Raw genomic sequence first — 27,801 nt, 5'->3', positions numbered from 1 at the left:
TAGGCCAGCAAATATGGTAGTATGCTTAGTATATTCTTAATTATTTTGGGATTATATTGCCTCATAAGAATTTTATCTGCTCATGAAAATAGAGCAGTCTTTGTGATTCTTATGTTCCAAAGCAATGTTTTGAGCTGAGATATAACAGAAACCATCAGCTAGTATGCACAAATTTTATCTCTGAGATCTAGAATCAGAAAGATGTGAAATAAGTCCAGTCTTCAGCCCAGATGGTCACAAGACCCTTTTGAGGTCTGCACAATCTTTCAAGGGTTTTGTCTTCTTCCTGGTATTGTATTAAGTAATGGACTGAGACACCCTTATCTGAGTGTTGTTGACACAGGTTACATAACCATCATTCTGCTACTGCCTTCTAAAACTTATTAAGTGACTTGCTTATCCTTCACTTTTGGGTATTTAGACATTCTTTCCTCAGAGGAGGTCAGTGGTAAGGGTTGGAAAATCATATATTTATTCTATTTCTTACCTATTCTACTAACCTTGATATTAGTGGAGAATGTAACTGAAGGACAAAGCAATTTTATTTTAATAAATTATAATTCTTATAGAATACTTTCCTTCCTATATTTGTAAACCCTTCCACCTGACCTGCAAATTCTAGCATTCTCACTCATATATTGCTCGACTTAAACTAGTGCCACTTAGAAGGGGAAGATATTTTATGTTATGGTAAATTTGCAAAACATTTAGCCATGGATTCCTATTGATAAAATTTTGACCATAAGTTCTGAGATGGGGGTTATCTGAGGTGTTTGAGTCGTCTTTGGTGGGTTCATGTGCTGGTGTGTGTGTGTGTGGGCAGTTGTGTCTTTGAACATGTTTTGCTAAAGTTTTCCTCCAGTAATTCTGTCTTAGTAACTTGCCCATTTCACTTCATTTTGGGAATATAGTATCATTCCATGATCTACTTCAGGCAGTACTGCTTAGGCCTCAGGTGGTCCATTGTCTCTTGTAGTAATTTTAGTAGGTAAGGGTTTTTCACAACACTTTCTTTGCAGTGACATAAACAGCCTCCAAGGTGAAATATCTGAGAAGAAAAAAAGCTGTGCAGTCAAATAAATTATAAAAATAAATCTTTTGAGGGCAAAGCAAAATATGATTCATGTAGATAATTACATATTCATATAGTGATGTCTAAAAAAAGAATTTAATGACACAGTACAACATCTAAGACATTTCACAATTCTTTCCTATATTAAAGCATGATGTAAGTTGGCCTTAACCAGTTTAGTAGGACTCTTACCCATTTTTTTCTGCACATTCACAACATTTTCTTTTAATATCAAGCAAGTTTTTTTGATCTTTTTATTGATGGGACCTCAGCTAGATTAAATTGTCAGCATTGTACATCATAAGCCTTTGCAACTGTACCTTAACACGTGTACTATGCCACCATTGTCACCTTACATGCCCCTGCCTTTACCTAACTACACTCTATAACTCCAATCGAAGGTGGTGGGTATGTTCCTAGAATTTCCCGAATTGTATGGGAAATATCTTTGGATGAAATTTTTTTACCAGGATCTGCCATGTGAGCAGCCTCTGCAAGCTCACCCTTAGCTTTTATCTGCACCAGAGTATTTTCAGGACTTATTCAGGCCTTTTTCAACACAATAACAGTTGAAATCAATATCACATGGAAACCTTCTAGCACCAAAACCAAGAACAGAGCAATTTAAATAGAGCTTCCAATACCCTGGTACAGTTCTATGGAACAAGCTTCCACTACATGTAAAATCTGCTGAAAATATTAGAGTATTTAAGAAGAGATATCATGAGCATGTAGGTGCTTCTAACAGATAATGGAATTTAGTGTTTTAATACTAAACATGTTAAAATAAACAGTAATTATTGCTATCTTCATATAATGTGCGTTGTTATACTCTCCTTAGAGGGCCTCAAGGGAGAATAGTCCTTGACTAATGAGTCACCCTCTATAAACAAAGAATTATTATTATTATTAGTTTTCGTCACTGTTGTTAAACTTCGCATGATTCCATCCTGTCCTGCGAGGAGGAATAAACAGTTTAGCTGTTTTTATATGAAAAAATAAATGTACATTTGTACAACATTAAATTGGTAAGGTCTTTTAATTTTATTACAGATGCTTCATGGACTGATGAAGCAGTGCCTGGATCAATGTATGAAAGGTGGTTTTACAAGTATTGCTTTCCCAGCCCTCGGAACAGGAAATCTGAATTACCCAAAAGATATCGTTGCTAAGGAAATGTTTAAGCATATTTCTGCATATAGCAAGGATAATCCAACTTCATCAGTTACAGACGTCAGATTTGTGGTCTACCAAAAAGATGATCCAACAATCAAGGTAATGTTATTTGCCAATGTAGATTATGCCATTGAAATATAAAATAGAATAGAATGCAAACAAAATAAAGTGCAGGGTGAATGCTAATTAATGAACTGATAGATGCATTTCATTTAAAGTGAGATCAGACTGATGAATGATAAACAGACAATAATAAAGGTGAATTCGTTTCAAGAATAGACTCCAAATAGGACTATTTTCAAGATGTCACTAAATTTTCTAATGTCGGATGGCCTTTTGCATGATAATCAATGATATGACACTGTGCAGGCTGTGACAATGTTCTTGTCAGTGCAGACAAAACCTAACAACTAATGATGTGATTACATTTTCATCAGTGGTAGAATCTGTACAATCTTTATTTGAATAAAAAACAAAACAGGAAGCATTTGCTGATGAATACCTTTCAGCTACTTACAGGAATATAATATGATCTGCTGCTTGCTGTTTTTATTCAAGTTTTGAAATCAGGAGCTGTGGTAGCTCAGTGGTTAGCATGTCTGACTCTTGACAAAACGGGAGTGGGTTCAAATCCTACCATCAGGTCAGCCTGGGTCAGCTACCGTGGTGTGTACTTGGGCAAGGCACTTTAGTCCAAGTGCCTCAGCACTAAGTAATGTATTTGTGTTGCTGTGCTGTAAAGCACCACATCAAAACAATTTTGCAATCAAGTAAATGCAGACCTGCTTTGTAACATCATGCAATTATGTCTTATGTATCATATCAAAAAAAGGGGTTAGAATATTAAAGCGAAAGTTAAAAGGCAAGCAAATCTTAAACCTGCATAAGAGCTAATGGTCACAGTCATGACCATCAAATCAGCTCATTTCACTTGACCAATCAAAAACTATTTCAAAAATTAGTAATGTAATATCATGCAGGTAACATCAATAAAGTATCTAACATACAGTATACACACTATACCACCACAGTGGACTTTAATCCTTTTCACACTGTCTTGTCATAAATTGTAGTGGATAGATTATTAGTTTTATTTCCCCAGATAGAAATCAGAGCAGTATAATTATGTATTCATGGTCATCCACCACAGCGCATGAAACTTACTTGTTGGCTGAGCTGCAGTACACAGTGCTGATTACTCTTTGAAAGTTTTAGTCACAGTGCCATTTAATATTCAAATTCTTGTCCATTTAAATGCAATCACATACATGTATTTCAAGAGATTAAAGATTTCCATGCAATGAATGCTGAGACTATTTCAGTGTTTCACAGAATATACAAAGTATAATTATAGTAATTTTACCATGAGAGAGAGAGAGAGATTCTACTTTTAAACTAAAAATAAAAGAGGAAAAAGAAATCACATGTAAGTATTAGTGGGTTTCATTCTGACGATGACTTTTAAATTGTTTGCCTAACATGTTCCCACACAGTGAATTTACACAGTGCTATCCAATGTGCAACTACTGTTAGGCCAGCCTATTTAGTACCACTGTACTTGCAACCCAAATATACATGTCCATGCAACACATTTTCTCAGGAACTAGACACACATTTACATCAATATGATTAAAATCAGGTCTGCACTGTCGTATGTGAAGCTGCAAGATATGATTTTAATCAGATTGGTGTTTACTTTTTCAATTGATCAGCTTTTTTTTACACAGGTTCCATGAAGCACACGATGCTGCATTCCATGACTAACAGCTTAATAAATATACTTAGAATTGCTGGTTTGGTCATCTGACAAGTTCAGATGTAATATTACCAAACAGACGGAAGGAAGTGATGAAAAAATGTAATCACTTAAGTATTTTAGGTAGGAGATGGACTTGTATGTATATTTTCATTTAATACAGATTTAATTTATTTGACACAGTACGTTCTTTCAGTCCACATGACAATTACTGCAAACTGTACCCAAATGTCAATCAATATTGATTATTAGTTTAGTTCAAAATTTGTTCCAGTTTGACCCAATTATCCTTTATAAGAAGTTGACATAAATATAAATAAAACATTTTGTCGCCAAGGAACATGAATTCAAGTGCATATTTATACAGGAGTTAACAATTAGGCTAACAATATGAAATTACTGAAATTATGTCCATAATTTCCCAAATGACACTGAATCTTTGGGAACCACAACTAACCTTTGATGAGTTAAAAGTTGGACACATTTTGGACAAGTACAGTTAAAAGCAATAATAAATGAAGGTAAAATGGGTGGGACCAATTAGCATGTGCTTATGTGAAAAAAACTTTTCTCCATGTTACAGCAGTGGTTTATTTTTCCTGTACATCTATCATATTATCATCTTTTGCAATTCAGCAGAAATGCCTACCATTATGCAAATTTAGTTGTGAAATGGGTATCTGTGGTAGATATGATTGTATTTTTGATGTACAAATAAAAATAACCTCCAGTTTTGCATGTCAGTTTGGTTTAAGCTTTATCTGTGTGTAATTTCTTCTTGTTCTTACTTCTTGCCACCCACACCCCTCCACCTGATTGTTTAACTTGTATTAGGCATAAGCTAAACACATCATATCTATAAATAATGCCCTGTAAATTGCCAGAAATGGCAAAACTTGGTGTTTGCCAACACTGTAAAATCAATCTCTAATTGCACTGATTGATATTATTATGTGGCTTTGTATTTCTCATGGCTTTAAACAGATATCCCTGGTAGAACTTCATTAACTGCATGTACTCTCGACTGGAGGTTGGAAGAGGTTTTGGCTCCAGAGGTTGTAAATCTCTATCATTTCCTGTTTATTTTGAACTGTTCATATGTATTCTAAGGTCATTGCAAATATTGTCACTGTATTAACTTTTGATCATTGTAGTAATGTAGTCTTTCAGTCTATGTTTCTGGAGCTTTTAGTTTGTATATGTTAATATTGATAATAAGAGAAAAAGAAAAAACATTGATACATGAAAATATCACAAATGAACTATATTGCATTTCTGAGTCCATAAGTTGAAAATTTGTTTTACCTAGTCAAGATAAAAAAATTTGCATTCAGAAATTAAGGTTTCTTTTGAAACAATCGATGCTAAAAAGTAACATCAAAGCTCAACACCTTCCTGACTTGCCATTGTTGACAAACTTAGAGGTAGACTTCAAAGTAAAAATGTTTCTTCTCAGCTGGTGATTGATGATAGATTCATGAAAAAAGTGATGAAGCCAGTTACCTTTTTCATAAAAATTACTTCATTTGTTGCATGGACAATGACACTGATAGCAAACAGACTTCAATACAGTATAGAAGAATTTGGCACATTAAAACAGTTATCATACTCCCAAATAATCAGTCATGTTCTATGTCTATGGAAAAAGGTATTTGCATAATAATAGCCAGGCATTGGCAGATCTGATCCTGAGTAGCAAAGAAAGGAGGCAGACAGTGTACTTAAAGTGCATGAAAAGCTTAGTTTTATATGGAGTGGTTTATTCTAGAGAAGCAAGATCTAAAGTGGCTATTGAATTTAAAATTCCTAAATTGGAACTTGGAGGTTTACTTAAGGATAAGCAGAAACTTCGTGATTACCTATAGTAAAATCCCTGTAAGTATCAATATTTACTGATAAAACAAAACAAAATTGAGTTTTTGGATAGTTGTTTCTTGAAATGAATGTCCAACCATAGATTTTTTGAAAAAAGAAATCTATTCTGAACCAACAATGACACGAGAATGTTAAAACAATATTTTTTCTGATATACATACATATTGAACCTCTTGGAGTAATGTTTTTAACAATCTTTAAGAAATTGGTTATTTAATATAAAGGTAATTTATAAAAAAATAATGAACAACGTTTTTGTTAGAATAAAGCTATTTGTCAATTATTCTCAGTATGACTATTAAATGAGCATTCAAATAATTAACACCATCCACCCACACCAATTCTCTCTCTCTCTCTCTCTTCTCATTGTTGATGTTGATGCCTCTCAGTTTTTCATTGGTACTTCAGAAAATTGTGCCCATGTTTATGCTGTTTTAGAATCCCCATTGTATGTGATTTATCAAGATGGTTTGTAGAATGCCACATTGGGGGTGCTGTCTTCAAGGTCAAGGTCACAACTCAGTATTTTGTTTTCTATTACACTTTCTCATCCACTCTTTAACTGTAAACTTTAAGAATGTTTTTGAATAATAATGGATGAGACATGTCTTAATGTAACAGAGAGAAACCACAACAGCTGACATACCTTTTTTCATTTCATGGCAAATGGATGTCACACTGACTTGAGCTGAACATTGTATACTTCTCTGCTGTTAGATTTTGTCATCCTTGTAATTATCAGTGATAATAATAGCTAGTTGTCAAAAGAACACAGAGTAGTAAGGATAATCAGATTATCTCTTTGTGTGGATTAAAGTTGGGTACGTTTTCAGCCCATTGGAACATATGATAATCTATTTTATGTTATAGAAATCAACAAATACCTGTGAGATTTCCATCTATGAACTCAAGGATGTGTCCACTTATGAATTTAAATTTGACATTATTTGCACAAACTCATTTGAGTTCCATGGGATTCTGGCCATCAAAAGAGGGTGGCTGCTTGTCAGTAGGGCCATTTAAGAGGGGTCACCACAATATCGTCCGGTGAATACCATGCTATCTTTTCATACAAGCATACAGAAAATGATTGAAAATTTTAATCTGAATGAGAGAAAAAAAATTAACTTTCTCAATGCATTGAATACACTTACAAAGAAAGAAATAGTTGATAGTATTATCATTGTCAGATATCAATGCCATACACACACGTGCAGCACTAACATAATCACAACCACACTGATATTAAGTAAATATACATCATGTTTCTGTCAATATGTGCTTAATTTGATGCAGTCTTTACTGCTCTCAGCAGTTCAGTTGGGGGTTTGAAAGTAATGCATTTGTCATTAGTATTCATTGTTACCATGACAAGAGACTGTATGGTATGGTTGTCCCAACTTCCCTGTTGAATTCTTAGAGAAAATCCTGGTCAGAACTAAGTTGTTCATGACAATGGTAACGTTTACTGAGCATTGTCCTAACTGTATCTGATGCAATTTGACTATAAGATATGCTTATCTCTATAGAAAAATGAATATATATGACATTTGGGACTGACCATTTCATTTTGGAACATGGAAGAATGTAATATTTTCAAGTTTAATGGGGTATTTACAGGTAATACGGCAGTAAAAAATGCCTCTGTCCAGTTCGGGTGTTCATGCTTTATCAACAGAAATCAACTGTGCAAAGACAAGTGTGTGTTTATTATTGTCTTTCAAATAATCTATTTCATGGCTAAAATCATCCTGAAAAGCATGGGTCAGTTAATAGTATTTTAACACGATTAAGGTAATGAATATAAAGAGAACTAATCTGAATGTTCAGTTCAGTGAGTCAGATATGTTACATACAGGTGGTGCATCTATTTTGATTGATGTCATATGCTTCAGAAGGACAAATGTCAATATGATGTTTGAAGTATGTGCAAATAATTAAATACCCCCTCTTGCTGCTATGCTTGACAGAGTAAAACTCTGTCTGCCTCCAGTTTTGAAATTTAGTTTTTCTGGGCTTTATTGATAGTGTAAAGCTTCCTGCATTACAAATGATCTTCAAAAATAACTCACACTTGAACAGCTATTCTGACAAATAAAATAATTTTGTTTTGCATTTTATATATGGAGTAAAACTATGACTTCAGAGAAATGTTGCCACTGATCACGAACTTTATTAATGTTGGCTTCTGCATTCACATTGAGTGCTGTGATGTTCTTCATGTTTATACTTAACTTAGGAATTTTGTTGTTCTACTTTGTGTGCTTTACTTATGCAGATTAGCTGAGTGGACTCTCTCACAGTAGCCTTTGACAGCTTAAGTAATCTATGAAAGTTAGCTGTTAATCTCTGGCTGCCTTACCTTTTAACTGCTGCCATATCAGCCTTAAACCCAAGGATAGGTTTAGCTGAACTTTGAGTAGGACTGTTTACTGTTCATACATACCACAGATTATAGGCATTTATCAATGTGGTCAAGAAATATACCATATATACTCACATATAAGCCCTTTTGCATACAAGCCGACCCCCAAACTGAACAGGTATAAACACTAAAAAGTGTGTGACCCACGTATAAGCCAGTCCACAACTCCAAGGCATCTCAAGATGCATTTGGTAAGTTTTAAATGCATTTATTTAGGCAAACTTACTTTTTTTTTTAAATTACATGTATACTCATCTTAAGTAATTTATTTAATTTTCTGTTTTCTTATTATTTCTGCCTAATTTAGATTTGTGTATAATCTGATCGAACAATGACAAGAATTTAGCAATCGCAAGTTGCGGTAACACTCCTCTCCCTTTTGACTTGATTATTGTTTGTTTATGCATTATTGCATTGTACTTTTTATATTAATGCACCAGTAATTATGTTTTTAATTTGCTTTAAAATTGTAAATACCTAACTCATTAGAATGTAATCCATATATGACAACACAATGAACAACAATACAGTATGATTCAATGCTCACAATTAGGCTACTGAATGTATTTGCATAATGGCCTCACCTCATGTACATTGTAGGTTTTATTAAGTGCTTAATTCAGCACATCCCTTGGAGTTGAATCATGAACAGCATTGCGCTAAACTTTAATGATATCTCCAAAATACAATAATGAAGTTTCAGAAATAATCCTTAGAAAACTATGCTATTACTGTACTCTAAAAGCTTAGTTGTTGTTTGATTTGGTGCAAGCGACCTTACACCATACCTGTCAACTTTCATGCCAGGAGGGGAAAAATAACTCCCAATTTTTGGGTCGCTCACCTTCTACCGCTCGATTTCATATCTTCCGATTTTAGCAGAGAACTCCCAGTTCTTGCATTATGTCTTCGATTTTCATTTCTTCTAAACAAGAAAAGTCCTACATGTTCTGTTGTATCACCTGTGAATTATTGTTGTGACAAAATAATTACTTTACTCAAAAGAATTTGCTTCTTCACTAAATAGACTGTTAAGTTTAAACAGTACTGACTTAAATTAATGATTGTTTTACCTTTACAACATTACAAAATTAAAAAGTAAACCAGAACAAAAAATAAACTGCAACAATGAAATCGTCCACAATTAATTTCAGTCACATGAGTGATCACTACAAAAGAAACTTAACCGAGTGAACAGCTGGCATTTTTATACCATATATACCAATGTTAATTACCATGGTTAAATTAAAAGAAGGAATGAAAATACATACCATGCAGCAAATGTGTGCACAAAAAACTAATTCAGAATACATGTTTTATAGGAAACAATACTAAATGCTTTATGAGTTGACAATAAGGGAATAAGGTCGGATATACAGTGAGGGGAAAATACTTGCCACATATATGGAACCATGAGTCTGCCTATTTAGGTACCTTTCATTCAACAAAATTTGGATTCCTTTATTTGCCAATCAGTTGCTGGTGCTTACATAATGCATAGTAGTGTAGAACGTGGTTTCTTTGAATTAAGACAGAGGGCCAGTCATTTTCACAAAATAGTTGCTTTGATAAGGATTAACTTTTAATTAGTCGCACTGGCTTTCTTGCTTGTTTATTTAAGACTAATCTTTAGCTATTGTGCAGTTTGGCCACAGCTGACCAGAATTTGAAAACAGGGCATGTCCTGGGGGAAAATAGGTCACATCACAGGGAGAAACAGCGAGTCTTTTTGCAAATTTCATGCATATTGGACCAGGAAGATCGATCAATATTTAGTGAAAACAAGGCTTTAAAAATGCCACGAAAAACCTCCCGATTTTAGGTCCCAGTCTTTTTTTTAATTCAGTCTCCCAACTTGGCTTTAAGCATTAATCATCAGAAAACATCTGCTGCTCAGAAAATTCTTAAGAAATGTGGTATTTTATGTAAATGTTGTATGTGACACCCATTTTGTAAACTTGGAACTATGTTCTGAGAATAGTTGATTTATGATTTCATGAATAATTCATCCCAACATTAAAATTAATTATCTTGTAATATATTTTTAACTGATACATTTAATCTTGAACCTGAGCCTAATTTATGTATATATATATGAAAACTTCAAATTGTTTACGAAATACAAAAGATGCATACCTTCAAAACAGACAAAGCAAACTCCAAGCAATGTTGAACTTGTAATATTTTTTATTCGATGGTTTTTTATCATTTGGGGAAAGCATGTTTTTACATGAATTAACCCAAATATTAAAGGTGTCCTTAAAATATTCTTTTTAAATCATCTTGAATAATACAATAATAATTAAACAAGAAAAAGAAAAAAAATTGTGTTTCTATCAAAATCGATTTTTCTATAGTAGGTGTCGCCATTTTATCTCCCCTTCACCAAATGACCACCAATTTTCATTAAAGGGTGAGAAGACACCATAGACCATCTTCAGTCCCTTTATTACTTGTAACACCTCTAAAAACATCCTGTACTTGGCCTCAAATTCCTCAAATTGCAGGAATAAGATAATCAATTAACGGCTTGCTGTGTAAACTTGTTAGCAGCAGTGTTCAACAAGGGTTTTGGAAATTTCTTACAAATTGTCAAGGAATGGAACATTTTTTAATTTACGTGAAATATTTATGGTCAAATGATCAAATATGAAAGGAATATTCAAATTTGGTGATGTCATCAAAATTCACTCATTAACAGTTCTAATCCTACTACTCTGACATGCAGCATCACACTGGTCATGGTACTGGTGGAACATTTCTAGTCTCCAGTAGACTAGTTACAGTGGTGTCTCTAAAGTGGAATTTATAAAACACAGTGGTTGGGGGTTTTTAATCACATTTTGTAGAATTATTCTTTTCTGTCTTGAAAAGTGATAGATTTCATCTATAAAACAGCATGTGCAGTAGATGGCCTTTAAAACATTATTTTTGCCTACCACCAGTAGTATCACATGTATGGATACCAATCTAATTGAATTTGTCATGAAAGATGTCAGAAGGCATCATTATAAAGTAATGGACTGGCATAAAAAAATCATAGTTGTGTAGTACAGGGTAAGTGCACATCATTCCATAAATAGGGTTGCTATACCACGTAGCTCATATTAGCTGGAATATTTGTTCTCCTTCTTCAGGCATTTGAATCAGAACAACAAAAATGGACCAGTAGTGGGGCCAGAGTTGGGACACAGACTAGTCAACACAGTCTGCCAGTGGAGGACAGTGGTAAGTTAGATTAATGATATTTAATATCAGATTTCGTCCAACTGGAATTTTTAGGTTTAAAATGTTTTCAATTTATCTGCCTCAGAATGGAAATTTAACACCTTGACCCTTTACTTCGTGCAAGCACCTTTGGATGCCTCTACTCCATTCTCATGGAAGCTCCTTTGGATGCCTTTACCCGATTTGCATGGAAGTTTATTTTGACACCTCTACACCATTCTCATTCTCTTTTAGTGCCACCTTTGGGAAAACCCCATGTTAGATACTACATTCATTAATGTGAATGACCATTACATCTGATCAGGTGGTTGCTGTTTAAGATCTGCTTGTAATCTGCTATTTAAAGTAACTGGGTCGTATTCTCCACTCTCCAACATGGAGGCTGCGGATTTCGTTCAGTACTTTCTTGAGTTTGCACAATTAGAATCACTACTATGAAGCTTCAATAACATAAGTAAAGGCTCTGATATCGATGTATGCAACAATTAGTTTTTATAAATTATCAAATTCAGATGATTTAATGATGTAGATTGCAGACAAAGAACTTGTAAAATTTGAGAATGAGAAATGTCAGCTACAGCTGGTTACACTGCTTCACTGGCCTGACTGTGAACGAGTTATCTCAAGATTTTAAAGCGCATACAAAAATTATTCTGTGAAAAATAATTATACAGCTATAACCATTGGATTTTACTCTTAAATCTTTCTACACATAATAGATGTGTACCAGAAATATAAAATGGTTAAAATTGATGTTAAACGTAACATATACTACACTGCTTTACAGTTAACAGGCAGGCCTATGTGTATGGAGTCAAACAGGTCAAAGGTGTTCTGTTTATAGTGCACTGTATTATGTAACTTTGATACATCTATATGAACTGGCTAAAATGCCATACACTCTGATGTAGAGAGTTAAATAATGTAGTATTTTATATCCTCATTTGGTGAAATATTAACAGTACAATAAAAAATCCCTCTTTTTGAACAAATTCTGCAAAATTTATGTCAATGAAAAATATGCTCTACAGTCTGTACTATAAGTCTTGATACACAATTAGTTTTCAAAAAGTTTAGTAATTATAATATAGACCCTAACTTTTGGACTCACTCAGCAAGACTATTTACAGTTTGCTTGATGAAACAGGCAGGCAGTTTAATTTACTACTGTAACAGCACAAGCTTTGTTGAAAAACAAAACTACAACCACTGTCTATAAAAAAAAAATTCAGGAGTTTTCACTTTATGTTTATCAGCTATAGTATTAATTTTAAATAATAGGAAAAATGTCTGACAAGGACATTTGGTAAGTTCTGTATCATATACATTGTTATTGATAACATTGATCATGGATATGATCCATTGTAAAATAAATAGTTTTCCAGTCAACAAAGCACAAAATTTGCTAACAAGAAAGGGTTGTGTGAATCAACATTAATTCTTAATATTTTTAATTAAACGTGGAAAATCATTTGAATCCATCCTATGCAACCTGTGTCCTGATTTCTCAGCCTAAGATGGATCCCTGCAAGTCACATTGTTGATGCCCTGTCTCTATCATAAAATGTATACACTGAATACATTTGCCCCATACTCTCATGGATATTCCAAGAAAAATGTTACTTGAGTTGCACAACATTTACATTTAAAAAATTTGACATTCCATTATTGGTCAATTTAATACAATACTCCTCCATTTAGGTAAATTACTTTTGTATTGTGTCTTTACCATTGAAAGCTGTTTCTTCATTTTCATTCTGAGAGTGAGAGAGATCAGTACTGAAAAATGTTCACTCTGGTTAATTCCATCCAGTCAAATCAGATTTTCCACTTCATTAGCTAAGTTTTGCCATCTTAAAATGTTGTTATTGCTTGTTCTCAAAACTATGCATTGAACATGAAAATTACATTAATTATGTACTTTGTATAAGCTTATACTGGTAGTCAATAGCCATTTTATGATAATGGTTTTTTACCATCTCTCTCTCTGCCAATCTAACAAGTTAAAATGTAAGAAATTGAGTTTATTTCAAAATGTAACTTTTTTATTAGAAATTCAAGGAGGTCATTTATTATTTTCATCTTATCTATGTGCAAGAAAATGAAATGCAGGATTTGGTCCATCCTGAGACCACCATTATATGAATTTACATGTAACTTGTGAAATATGTGAACCACTCTAGTTCTACACATGTGGTGAGAGGAAATATTCTATCCTCCATGCAACAAGTAGAAATAATAATAATAATAATTATGAGGACTTTGTATAGCACCTAATCTTTAGAAGCTCTAAGCACTTTACAACATTAGACAACACCTATAAGATAAGAAACATAATAATATTATTACAAAAACAAACAACATGAAATTAGAAAAACATTAAAAAATAAAAAACATGCTGAGAATATTTCAGGTAGGAAACATTATTAGGTCTTTAAGTTTGTTCTTGCTGTCGAAATAAGTCAGTTTTGAGAGCCCTCTTGAATGTGATCACTGTGTCTTTGTGTCTAAGTTCAGTGGGCAATTCATTTCACGTTGCTGGGCCTTGGTATGCAAAAGAACGCTGTCCATATGACTTTGTTTTCATAGTGGGAATAATGAGTATACGATTGTCAGAAGAGGAGTGTAAGTATCTTGCTGGTGTGTACACATGGGTGAGGTCAGATAGGTATGTTGGACTGGAGTCTGACAGTGAAATGTAGCACAGAGAACAAATTTTGTGTTTGATTCTTAATCAAATGGATAGCCAGTTTAGGGTACAGAGCAGCGGGGAGGTGTGCTCTGATCGTGGTACTGTAAGTATGATCCAAGCAGCTGTGTTTTGAACTTTTTGAAGTTTCTGGAGTAGATATTGAGATGAACCAGACAAAATTGAGTTACACTAGTCCAGTCTTGAAAGTACTAATGAACACACAAGTGTTTTAGTGGCATCAACTGAAAGATATTTGCGAATTGAGCTGATGCGTCTCAGCTCAAGATATGCAGCCTTGCATATGTTCATGACATGTTGGTGCAGTGTGAGAGTACTGTCCAGAGTAACACCTAGGTTTCTTACTGATTGTGTGAATTTAATGTTGGCATTGCTGATATTTATTGTTTGAGGTAAAGGATGTGAATGAGAAAGTCTTTGCGTTGTGATCAGAATGGCCTCAGTTTTATCATCATTCATCTGCAGCTTGTTACAAGTCATCCATGATTTAACATCAGAAATGCACCTCTCTACACCTTGGATGGTAGCATCAACTTCAGTTGGGTGGCTAGATTTGTATATTTGAGTGTCACCAGCGTACAATTGGTGAGACACTGGATGATGATCTATGACACTTGAGAGCAACAGAGTGTACAGAATGAAGAGAACGGGTCCAAGAACAGACCCCTGTGGAACACCACAACATAGATCAACTGGGTTGGAGTGTATTCCATTTGCAGATACAATTTGTGTCTTGTTGACCAAGTAGGACTTGAACCACAGTAAGGCTGTATCATGAATGCCAAATACATGCTGGAGACAGTGAAGTAATATATCATGGTCTGTTGTGTCAAATGCTGCAGACAGATCAAGGAGGGTGAGGACTGTAATCTTTCCGCTATATATCCAACGCAGAGAGAATGTCATTAACTACTTTTGGAACAGTAGTTTCAGTATTGTGGCAAGAGCAATATGCAGATTGTACATTGCTAAAAAGACTATTTGAATTTAGATGAGATACAAGCTGGGATAGAACAACCTTTTCTAAGATTTTTGAAATGAATGGGAGATTAGAAACTGGGCAGTAGTTCTTTAAATCATTATGTCTAGTGTTGGTTTCTTCAGCAGAGGCTTTACAATTGCAGTTTTGAAAACTGATGGGAATTTCCCAGATGAGAGAGAGGTATTAATAACATCAGTTAGTGAAGGCAATACTGGATCTAAGCACTCAAGCAGCAGTGATGTTGGAATTGGATCAAGTTCACATGACTTTGGTGCACTCTTCATCAGGATTGTACATACGAAATCCATAGAGACAGGTTCAAATGCTGCTAATGGTTGCCGCTCAAATTCTGTCTCCCAACTGTATGGTGACGATGAGTCAATTGAAATTGTGATGTCAAGCTTATCTCTAATGGTTTGTACTTTGTCACAGAAGAAATTTGCAAACATTTCCGGAAGGTCGACTGGAGAGAAGGTAGTTGGAAGTGGTGTTGATTTGTTCCTTGACATTAGCTTGTTAGTAATCTTGAAGAGCTCTTTGCAGCTGGAACTTTCCATGATCTTAGTAGTGTAGTGGGCTGATGTCGCTGGTGTTCTTAATAATGTCATATTTACTAAGCATGTAATTATGATGAGCTAGGTGAAACTGTATCTGCACATGTACCTAAGTTGGAGAACTGGTCGCCTAATCCCAACTGCTTCATTAATAATATGGCTATAGCATGTTTAATTGCTTCTTCTGAATGATCAAATTAGAAATAAGAGTTTTCATTTAGAGATTTAGAAACATGATTTGCATGTAAGTCTTGAAAAAGTATTGTATTGCTGGCAGCTAATTTTACATTGTTACTGAGGGTAATGAAAAGATAGATAAAGTAGCAATAGCTGTTTCGGGATGGAAGATTAAATACAAAAACTTAAGATGTTATAAAATTGCATGTTCAGTATAAACAGATTTCCCTTGTTATAACAGTCTTTATTATAATGCAGTTCTTGACTAAAATCATACCAGTGTGTAATAATATAGCTTGAAAGAATATGTAAAAGTTATGGAGATCATAGTATGAAAGTTTTAAGTCAAAAATGTTTTCTGGCTGGTGTTGGAATTTTAAATGATTTTCATTGTGGGAATGTTCCTGTGTGTCATTGCTGATTTAAGACCTTTATGCTGAAAATTTAGCACTTTGAGACTGTTAACAAACTTAGTTCAAGATAAAATGCTGTAGCAATAGTTATTGTTCTTTACATTATCTGTCCATATTGTTCTGTGGTAACTAGTATATACATGTATTAAGAATCTCTGGTTCGTAGTATGATCTATCCACATATAGGCACTGATATAAGTGTCTAATTGTACAGGGGTAATGTTGATAATTTTCTTTTTGTAGCTACTGTATGCCTTGAATTTGGAAATTGCTCCTTATGTCTTTTTTTTAATTACTGTGTTTGGATTTTGGTGACTTGCAATATAACATTTAAATCCCAGACCATAGTGGCAAAGTACTATGCCACTCATTCTATGTTTGGTGTCACTTTGAACAGAAGCTCATCTGAGATGTCATCAAACATTTTGTCTAAAATACTATTGTCAACTTCAACCAACTCTTAATTTCTCTGTGAAATGTCCATTAAACTCCTTATCATACTTTCAATAGTCCCCTGTTCGGCCACCAAGGCAGATTCAGCCATTTTCATAAGTGATGATGGCAAACAACAATGAAGATGTATTGTACAGAAAAATACCCACACAAGTCTGATTTTTTTGCCTTACAAATTATGCACACATTGTTGAGATTACAAACATTTGTTTAAATTTTTTATTAAAAATCCAGTATTTTAACTATAGACTTACTGAATATTTCAACTGGCAAAAGTAGTTCCAGGGTGTACATATGAGACACAGAACTTTGGGACACAGATTACACACCAGTATATCAAATGCAATGTAGGATTTAATGGATATATAACAACACTGTGCATTGGACACACAAATGATTCATGGATACCTTCATAAAGATGAATTTGAACAGAGTTCAAGTCTTGCCAGTATCTGCTTACAGTGTAATACATTATTGTTTAGTATATTGACTTCCAACCTATGAGACTGAAGTCTTTAAGATGTCAAATAAAATTCTGAAATATCTTTATGATTATCTAAAGCCAGAGAAAATCTTGGAAGTTATTGAGGGAATGCAGTTACTTGAAATAAATATGACCCAATATTTTAAGAAGTTTATGTACTTTACCATTTTTATTTTATATACCTTGTATTGAGTTTTGTTTCTTTTCTTTTTAATCTTGTTACACTACATGTTTACATTTAATTGACCTTGTAACACTGCATATTTACCTGTGAAACCTACACAGACAGAGGTGAAATGACAGTAATTGTTAAGACTAGAGGTTTAGACCAGTCAGCCACCCAGGGAGCCCTTTTACATTGTGAAATTTATTATAAATGACACATCAGATCACATTAATGGTGATTGTTGGAACAATTTTAGAGCTCGTAAGCGATGACAGATTTAATGTCAATGTAAAAAATAAAGAATCTGTTCCTGGATTATTGTGTAAAAGAGCTTATTTTTCAGAATATTAGTAAATAGTTTTTCAGACCCATTCATGAAATGCCTTTCTGTTTGTTTTTGTTTATCATTCATCATTCTACATTTTGTATTTTGCATTTGTGTTCTCCATTTCCTTCATATTGCATTCTTCATTTCACTGGTACATGTTCTGCATTTTGGTTTGATTTGATTCTGTATTCTGTTTGCATTCTATGTTTGCTTCATTTGTAATAATTATTATCCAATTTATGGTCTGTTTGTTATCCAGAAAAGAAGATGCATGATACCAACTGTATTTTTAATGCTTGTTTGTATCTATGGTAACATGTCAGAGGTTGAGGCCAAATAGAATGGGATAGATGGACAGCACAGACCTTTTATAAATTAATAGATCTCTTCAGTCTGTTGATGCTTTCACCACAAAAAGGTCTTATTTAGATTATACTAGCACAAAACAAAACAAATAAACAAATAAAATGTCAACACAGACAACATTCTGTTTCCTGGCTTATATGTGTTTTCTCACAAAATGGTGAAGTATGAAATTTGCAAGGGTGTAGAAAAATGTATATAACAGAGATGTGATAATCATAGCATGTTGAAATGTGTGTGTGTGTGTGAGAGAGAAAGATTTAGATTTTTAATGTAGCTTTAACAATTTTAGTGATATCTCAACAGTATCTGCAGTGTGGCAATTTATAGCAACATACAGCACTGGGGGCATCATGCTGCAAACATATAACATTTCCCATCCAGTCACATTGTCCTCTTGCAAAGATGACCAGTCCTCCTAACGTTAACCTCTTAATGCAGAGTGCCAAGCTTGGCAGCTGTATGTACTGTTTCTATAAGCCTTTGGGATGACTCATGGGGTGGTTATGGGTGTGGGTTGGAACCTGCAATCTACAACATCTAAAGTGGATGCTTTATGCAGTTAGGCCACTAGAGTGGTCACCCATTAAAATGACAGCAATAATAATAGTTTAAAGTAGCAGATGAAAATCAGCCTAAATGTTTAAATTATCATTTGTTCAAGTAACACACAAAAGTGGTAGCTTTATTGAGAATCAAGTCAAGGTTCAGAACCAGACTTTGGTTTGTGTTTTAGAGTTAAGTGTCCCGTAAATATATTTTTTAGGCACAGTTTGGAACCAGTTGCCAATAGCATGCTGCATGGATTGGATGTTACACAGTGTGTCATTTTGTAGTGACAGTGTGTCATTGTGTCATGCAGATTATTTCAACATTCAGACATTCAGATGACACAAAAACATCAAAATGGATGTATATTTGTGGCTTAAAAGTGAGTGGTAATTGAATAGGAAATTTGATAATGCCAATTGGAATACTGACGTGTTGATGATGATACAGTGACTGTTGTTAGTTAAATCCTTATATGGTAACTTCTGTCAGATATTAAGAGGGAAAAAGACATTGATAGACATTGAATTAACTTATAAGAATTATTATATATAGTAATAGTAGCATGTCTCAATGACAGTTTATATTGGAAAATGACTAATGACACAATGTTCTCGGCAATGTTTCATTCCACACAGCATCACGAATGATATCCATGTCTTTGTCTCATTGAATTTTTACATAATTGTTTTGAAATGTGGCTAAAATTACTGAATTTGTTTCATGGATGAATTAAACATAATTCATACTGACATACTGCAAAAAACATCGTTCGCTTGATATATGCTGAAAAAGACTGGTCTGTTTACATGTAATCCGCCATGTTCATTGATCCTGAGTTGTGCACGAGTCCATTTAACTTACTGGAAAAAAAAATTAAAGGAAGGCAACTAATAATAATAATAATGACCTTATTTAAAGAGGGTAACACAGTTAGCTAAAAACTAATCTACCTTGAGGCCCTCATAATATAACTACATTATGGCTGGATAGGAAAGCTGTAAACAAATTGACTCTTCCATAGGTCATGGTGGCATTGAAAATTTGATTTAAACATATCACCATTTTAGCATGTATTTAATGACATGTTACACACTATATGAATTTCAATGGTGTTGAAATAATTTGTAAGAGAAACCAATTCATTAGTTTTAGCTATATTTTACCACACTGAACTGAATTCACTGAGCTACAGATGAAGACATCATTCGCAATGCTGTGCAGAACAAGCTGCAGTGGTCAGCAATGCACTGAGCATGAAGACATATGAACGGTCAGTATTAAGTACTACTATAAGAATTAATATATTTTTCATAATTTAACATGTCAGAAGTAATGTGTCTACCTTACTGTTATAATAAAAAATTTAATAGTTGAGACTAAATAGATAATAATAATTTTTATTTTGATTTTTGGTTTTTAAACCTTAGTCACCAGATAACCTGTTGAACCACAGTTTCCAGAATGGCAGATCTCAGCCATTTATAGGTTTTGGGAAATGTAAGAAAACAGTTTTCTTGAATATAGCTGAATATGGAAGAAATCGAAAAAAAATTTACATGAGCACTTTCTAGTGGGAAGCCGAATGGCAATACACACAGTAGTGAAAATGATGCCCATTTTCAAATGGCAGGATTAGCATTTATCTCACAATTAATTGCAAGTGAAATAACACTTAAACATGGGCACTTTCATCAGAGTGATGAAGAAAAAATATGAAAATACAAAAGTATTACCTTAATCCTGGATTAAAGCAGATACAGTTGCTTATTTCTTTACTCAAAGTAGATGATTAGTGAAAACAGTTTACAATACTATCATGTACAAACTGGGCTTCACAAATATTTCCCCAGATGATGAATATTTGAATAGATCATTTTTTTATGATATGCTCATGACAAAACACATTTCTTATATAGAAAACTCACCGTTGTCAGCATTTGAAACAGAGATACAAACATTCTGACAGGGGAAATATAAACATTTATAGAGATTACCATATTTACCGTATGTTTTCGGACACCGTTTGGGGGGTGGGAAATATAATATTTAAATGCCTTGTAAGTTTTTGGACATTGCTCTGCTATAATTTTTTCTACAATTTATGTTTTCGGACACAATTTAGGAAGATCTGCTGCTTCAGTTTATTGTAAAATTCACAGCGTGTTTACCGTTAATTTAACTGAGACAAAATTCCCTTAATTTGGTAGCCGATTATTTATTGTGATCATGAACTTCCATGAACTAATATAATTTAAATTTTTTAATTGTATGTATATATTTATGTATGTATGTATGCAGATAGATTGATGGATAGATAAACATTGTTATATTAAGCCATACACAATAAGTAGCAATATCAAAGAATGAAAAGAAATACGATTTAGTACTGTAATATATTTAAATATATTATTCAGTATCAAGTCCATAGCCTTTTTAGGTCCTCAGGCAAAAAGCCCTCAAATTCTGTATCACTATCATCACCCATATTGTTTAATTGTTTGTCATTTCTGTTCAGCACATTTTCTCTTCTGCTCAGATTGACACTGATGCCGCACACCTTGAAAGATTTAATTATTATTGTGAGCTTTTCCTTCAATGTGTCCATGTCATTTACAACCCAGTCCAATACATTATGTTTGCTGGCTGTCTTGATCCATCTGTTGCTACTTTCATTAGATGATAATAATGCATTCATAACATCCCTGATGTATTCCGTCCAGCTGCAGCGGAGGTAGCTCTCGACAGGTTTATTGATGCTCACATCAAGAGGTTGCAATTTGGATGTGCAGCCTCCTGGTATTATTGCTGGCACAACATTTCCACGCCACAACTGTTTCTTTACGTCATCAGTGATGTGAGCCCAGAACGAGCCCATAACTGATAGTGATCGTTCTCTTCTGGTGAATGGCAAATAAATTTCTTCAATCCATCACAGCATTAGCATTTCATCCATCCATACTTTCTCTTGAACTGCAATAATCCACCCTTTTGGTGCCTTCAGATCTAGCTGTCTCCTTCCCTAGAAAATACTCATTGGGGGTAATATGTCGCCAGAACCTGCAACGGCTAAAACGACAGTAATGTGTCTCTTCTCCGCGTCAGTTATACGAATCAGAACGCTTTTCATTCCTTCTTTGTCCACCATTTTCCCTGGCACAACATCAAAGTACATCAGTGTCTCGTCCAGGTTAATAATAAACGTATTGTCAAACTTGTCCTCCTCATGTCTATCCATCACAAACTTGTGGAACAAAGCAATCTTTTCTTCCAAATCCTTGGGTAAACGTTGGGCAAGAGAGGTCCTGCTTCTGAGCACAAAGTCATGCCTTTTCATGAAACTCTCTGCCCATGAACAACTGGCATGGAATTTGTTCTCCGGAAATTCTGTTGAGACAAGCTCCTTGGCATATATACATATTCCCTCAACACTGAATGGAATTTTAAGTCATGCTGAGTGAGCACCCTTTGAGCTATCTTATCATCCATAGCTTGTCAATATGAAATGGGTCATCCACACTTAGACAAATGTCCTTTCAAGTTCATATCGGCAGAAAAGTCAATTTTCATACTCACCGAGGATTTCAGAATCTTGAATTTTTCTGCTGTAGGTCTAATTCCCAGACATTTTGCATTATTAACTATATCCTGCTTTTGCTTTAATGTATAATGTTTATAGTGACCACGTATATAACCGGGTGGAGCACTCTTGGGTTCAAGATAATCAGACTCGTCATCTAGAGCAGCTTTCTTCATAGGTGGTTCTTTTTGTGATGCATCCTCAGAATCATTAATTCGAGGTCGCTTCTGTGGCCTCTTTGGAGACGATTTTGACAAGGGAGAGTCCCTCCATGAACTAGGCAGTACCTCCTCACTTGTTGCATAACGTATGATAAACTTATCCATCAAAATTATTACAATACTAACAATATTATGTTTCACAACGACAGCTATCCAGTATATAAACTTTTGATAGTGGTGGGTATTTTATTTATACTTTATATTTTAATAGCTTGATTGGCTAACAAAAATATGATTGGTTGTCAGTGTAGACATTGTTATACATGAAACCACTTCAAACAGGTGTGCCAGTTATGGCTTTGATTAGAAACCATGACCCCTGCTTTATATCATTAAACAATACATGGGAGAGTTGGTATGGATTAGTAAAATTCATTGGTATTGTGCATCAAAAGAAACCCCTTATCCCTGAGGCATTATATACCAAGGTTTAAACATAGTTATTGTTCTTGAGGTAGTAAACCTCTTTGTGGACGATACATTTTGATTGTGGGTGCTAAATGTTTGGTACATCATGTGCTTTTTTAATGAAATCCAGATGGCTGCATTTTATTTCCAAACACACCTGTCTAAGAAATCCCACAAGTTTTGTTATAAAAAATTATCACCTAGACACATTGAAATCTCTGACATACATCAAAACAATCTCTGAGCAGTCGATTGTTTCGAGTCAGCAAGCTCTACTCATTTTGAAGCTACCCTCGGCTAGGTGGGGGAAAAAAAGAGAACCACAACAAATAGATCACCTTTTTTTTTATAAAAAAAATACCAACATAATAATCACGCCAACTCGTATATTGCAATTTGCTTGTTATTTTTACCCTTCCTATGCGTGCATACAACACTCACCCCATAAGGAGCCTCTCACCCATGATTCTCTAAGATTTTCCATCATACATGCACCGGTATTTCTACTCTCGATACTAAAATGTTTCTGTCATAAATATCTTAAAAATTATAATTCCAAAATCTTTTTATTTAGTTTGCATTAATATCTTAATTACACAGTAATTAAGCTTGTGCACATTTGTAATGTAGATTTTAATGATCACCGATTAGCAGAGGGTTAAACTGTGGATTGCAAGGTTAGTAATATGACGGTTCTTTTGGAAAATATGCACACAATCATGGCTCTAATACATGTATGGCTGTGTTTTCTGGTGGATGGACATGTATCACATAAGACAAAATTGGCAAGTAATGCCTGTTTTTCATTCATTATCCTTTCCGTGGTGCTTGACAAAATACTTGTTTTACTTCGTGGCAGCACGTCGTCATGTGAGCTAATGGTAACTTCGTTACAGACATAGGGGGGATAAATCTATCTTCACCTGTATGTTTTTGGACACCTAATTAAAGAATTTGATAGGTATTCAGATGACAGAAAAAGTAATTATTTGTTGCAGTCCGAAAACTTACAGTAAATACAGGTATGTATTTTATGTGCAAATTCACTTGAGGAATAATTTGACTGGTAGTCTATTTTTTTCTATATGGTGAACAATATCAGGTCCACTTGGTCCTCTTGTTTACACTTTTCTTTGAAAGATAGACACCTTGTTTTTCACTTCTTCCAAAATTATATGTAGTTGGGAGAAAAAATTGCTACATAAGATAACATTAACTATGGGCTATTTTGAAATAGAATTGAAAATGTATTTGAGTCTGTTGGAAATAAGATCTCATACCTCATCATGCCAAGATTCCACATCATTGTATTTGTTTTTTCATTTGCAATTAATGTTTATACATTTGCTGTTTCAAATTACATTTTTCATTTGAAGAAATTATTGTAATATCCTGTAAACGAATTCCATTTTCACACCTAACTTTTGCGTGTCATGTGAGCTGAGAAATGTACCTAATTATGCTACTTTGTAATGAAAAGTAACACAACTCAATCTGAATTGCATTTTATTCAGTTGATACTCAAGGGGCTAGATGGAGGATTATAAAACCTTTTTTTGTATCTATTTTAGATGGGGAATCATGGCATGATGTTATTTCCAAGCTAAGACTAAATCCATCAATGGAAAAATCCCCAAGAAAACCTATAGTAAGGTCAGTCACACAACCAGATTTTGGCTCCAAGGCCAAATATATCAGACGACTGAGCCAGCTCCAAGATTTTCAGAATGAAACTGACTTGGAAAACATTCTCAGTGAGAAGTTCTGGCTTCCTGATGAGCACATCGACATGGCTATGAAATTAATCAAACATACTTGCCCTGGTATTCAAGGTCTTGTAGATGCCTCAGTAATGGCAGTTGGATTAGTGAAGAAACATAATGCAGATTTTTTACAGATATATCATTCTGGAGAAAGCCATTGGATAACAATAACCAATATAAATTGCACAACACCTGCTACAGTTAAGGTCTATGACAGCAGGTACAGGATGGTCCGTAAATCTACACTGTTTTCCATTTTCAACATGTTAGAGTTCAATCCATCACAACCAGTTACAATTGAAATGCCAAAATTTCAAATGCAGAAGAGCGAGTCAGACTGTGGACCATTTGCAGTTGCTGCAGCTGTGTCAGTTGTCCTTGGCAAGGACCCTTCAGTGGAAATGTATGATGAGGACAATCTTAGGCCACATTTGTTCCATTGTCTAAAAACAAATTCGTTAAAGGCATTTCCCACTGCCCTTACCCGGGTAAAAGTTTTAGAACACACAAAATTTATATTATTCAAATGCTGTCAGTGTGATTTTCCAATATTTGAGCGTGAGACAAAAGGATCATGTGTGAATTGTAGACTACCTTGTCACACAAAGAAAGACTGCTCCATTGTAGGCAGAGGTTTGTGTAAGAAATGTGTTAAAGGATCTCCTTTTCTGCAGAAATTATAATGATGTTTTGTGCATGAATTTGTTAAGGAATTTAAAAGTGTACAATCATGCTTTCGTTCATCATGATATATATTCCAAGGAAATTAAATACAAATGTGATCAAAAAGATCCATTATGCATTGTCCATTCACAGTTGCTATTTACAATTTCTTTTTAAAACTGCTTAACTAGTATGCACATGATTTTAAATGGAATATACTGGTATCAAGACTTTTAAAATCTTTTCCTTGAATGCAGATTCATCAATCAGTATATAACCATTATTGCAAAATGTAGAAAAACCTTTTAATGACTTCTTCACAAAAAGTGCTGAGCAGATTTAACAGAAAAGCATCCTAGTCCTGAACTGCTTTCAAATCTGGTCAGATAATGCTAATCCAGCTGCAAATAAGGCCAATGTTACTACAAAATAGAAACAACTTTTATGATAATACACTTGCCAATCCACCATGAGATTTTTTTACCATTGTTAAAAATAGGAATCTTTATATGACTTTCCAAAAACCAGATAGAGTTTGACTAAATTTGACAGAAAGCATCCTGGAATAAAGACCTTGAAATTGGTTTCAATTATTGCTTATCTGCCTTCAAATATGGCCACCATTGCTAAAAACAGATTTAAATTACTTCTTAGAAACTACTCATCATATATAATTTAACCAACTTTGACAGAAAGCACACTGGTATAAAGGACTTTTAAGTTTATACACGTGAGGCCAGTATGCCATAAAATATGGATGCTGCTGTAGCAAAATATAACTAATTTTAATGGACAGAATTTAACCACTTTTGACAGAGAGCATCCTTGATTGAAAGCTTTTTACATTTGTTAAAATGATTCTTATTCACTGAATATGCCATTGTTAGTTATTTCAATAAAATAGAGCATTCACACAACTTTTATTTAAAAGAAAAATGCTTTTCAGAATGTTAAGTGACTGACAATATTATATATATAGAGAGAGAGAGAGAGACACAGTATAACCCTGCTGAAGCGCTCTCTATTATAACATGAATTCAGATATAACACGATAATGGCATGGCTTCCAAAATTTCATATGCATATATTTTTCTCATTTGTGAAAAAATATTTTTTTTCCTCTTGCAAGTATGAAAAATAATGTATAAAAGTTTGTCATTTTGGGGAAAAGATCATGTGTGAATTCTAATATGAGAAAATCATGATGTAGCTCCTGAAATTTCATGTACATGTATTTTTGTAGTACATGAAGCAATATCATTTCTTCTTATTAGTACAAAAAATAATGTGTAAAAAAAGTTTACTCTCATTTTACGGAAGAGATCATGTATGAATTCTAATATAAGACAATCATGCTGTGGCTCCTAAATTTCATATACATGTATTTTGTCTCTGATACACAAAAAAATATTTTTTCTTTTTTTATTTACTGTTGCCTCCAGCATTTGTTTGGTCTTTCAAAGTTGTTCTTTAGTGGTGATTTCAATAACATGTGCACCCTTCATCAAAGCAAGCTGACTACAATCTTCAATAAAAAATAAAGCAGTTTTCATCAAAGGAAGTCAGCACCAAAGTTAAATGCAATAGAATCTGATGGATTATTGGATTTTCCAAAATGACTTGAAGACTTTTATTGTGTCCTTCAAAGTTTCCTTTTTGCAGGAAAGAAATTTAAGCTTACAATAGCTACAAACAGTGGCATACAATGCAAATTAAATTTAGAATCTTTTGATACCATAGATGTATGGCCATCAAGTTAATTTTTAATTTGTTCATATGTTTTAATTTCCCAATGAATAGCGTCATCCCCTGGGTAGCCTTGACAAGATGATAACAGTCTCCCACTGACTGAAATCTATGCCAGTTTAAGTATATGCACATGTAGCATGTAAATCACTACAGACACATGCTACAGGTGACAATACCTGTGTGAATTGTTTAGTGACACCTGTTAGCTGAGAATAGGATTTAGATTAAACAAGGACTACCATTTGTTTTATCCATTTAATTTTGTTTTCTGACAAGATGTGAGTGATATATGATCTTATAACATGTCATCTCTACTAGAATTCATGGATTTTTTATATACATCTACAGTATTTAATGCATTATGTACTGTACTACACAAAAGTTAGTTGTCAATATGCAGGTGTATTTCAGACTAGTTTTGTCTTCATTTAATGCAAAGCATATATATTTGCGCCCACTTTTATCACACACACCTGCCCCATGTCATCTTTTTTTTGGACATGCATCATTTTCTTCAGCTAGCTGACTTGGTTGGTTATAACACGGTTCAATGTATAAGTCATTTTATATGGACCCCAGCCACTGTGTTATAGCAGGTATCACTCTATCTATCTATCTATCTGTGTGTATATATATATATATATATATATATATATATATATATATATATATATATATATATATATATATATATATATATTTTCTT

General features: G+C 33.9%; 1 protein-coding gene across 1 annotated transcript in view; it reads left to right on the top strand.

Moving 5' to 3' along the window:
• The window catches only part of LOC149769845 (protein mono-ADP-ribosyltransferase PARP14-like), a gene marked incomplete at its 3' end in the record, with an annotated part of 111,194 nt that overhangs the window by 67,638 nt on the left and 15,755 nt on the right, over positions 1 to 27,801 (top strand). The window contains exons 16-17 of the mRNA XM_089949753.1: positions 2,126 to 2,347; positions 11,442 to 11,532. Of these exons, the coding sequence (XP_089805879.1) occupies positions 2,126 to 2,347; positions 11,442 to 11,532 (313 nt within the window). The remainder of the gene's footprint in view (positions 1 to 2,125; positions 2,348 to 11,441; positions 11,533 to 27,801) is intronic.

This window comes from Sinohyriopsis cumingii, unplaced genomic scaffold (assembly GCF_028554795.1).
Source record: "Sinohyriopsis cumingii isolate HCF-2022 unplaced genomic scaffold, ASM2855479v2 utg003218l, whole genome shotgun sequence".
Taxonomy (NCBI): domain Eukaryota; kingdom Metazoa; phylum Mollusca; class Bivalvia; order Unionida; family Unionidae; genus Sinohyriopsis; species Sinohyriopsis cumingii.
Note: the sequence above shows the minus strand (reverse complement) of the source record. Positions and strands in the feature narration are given on the sequence as shown.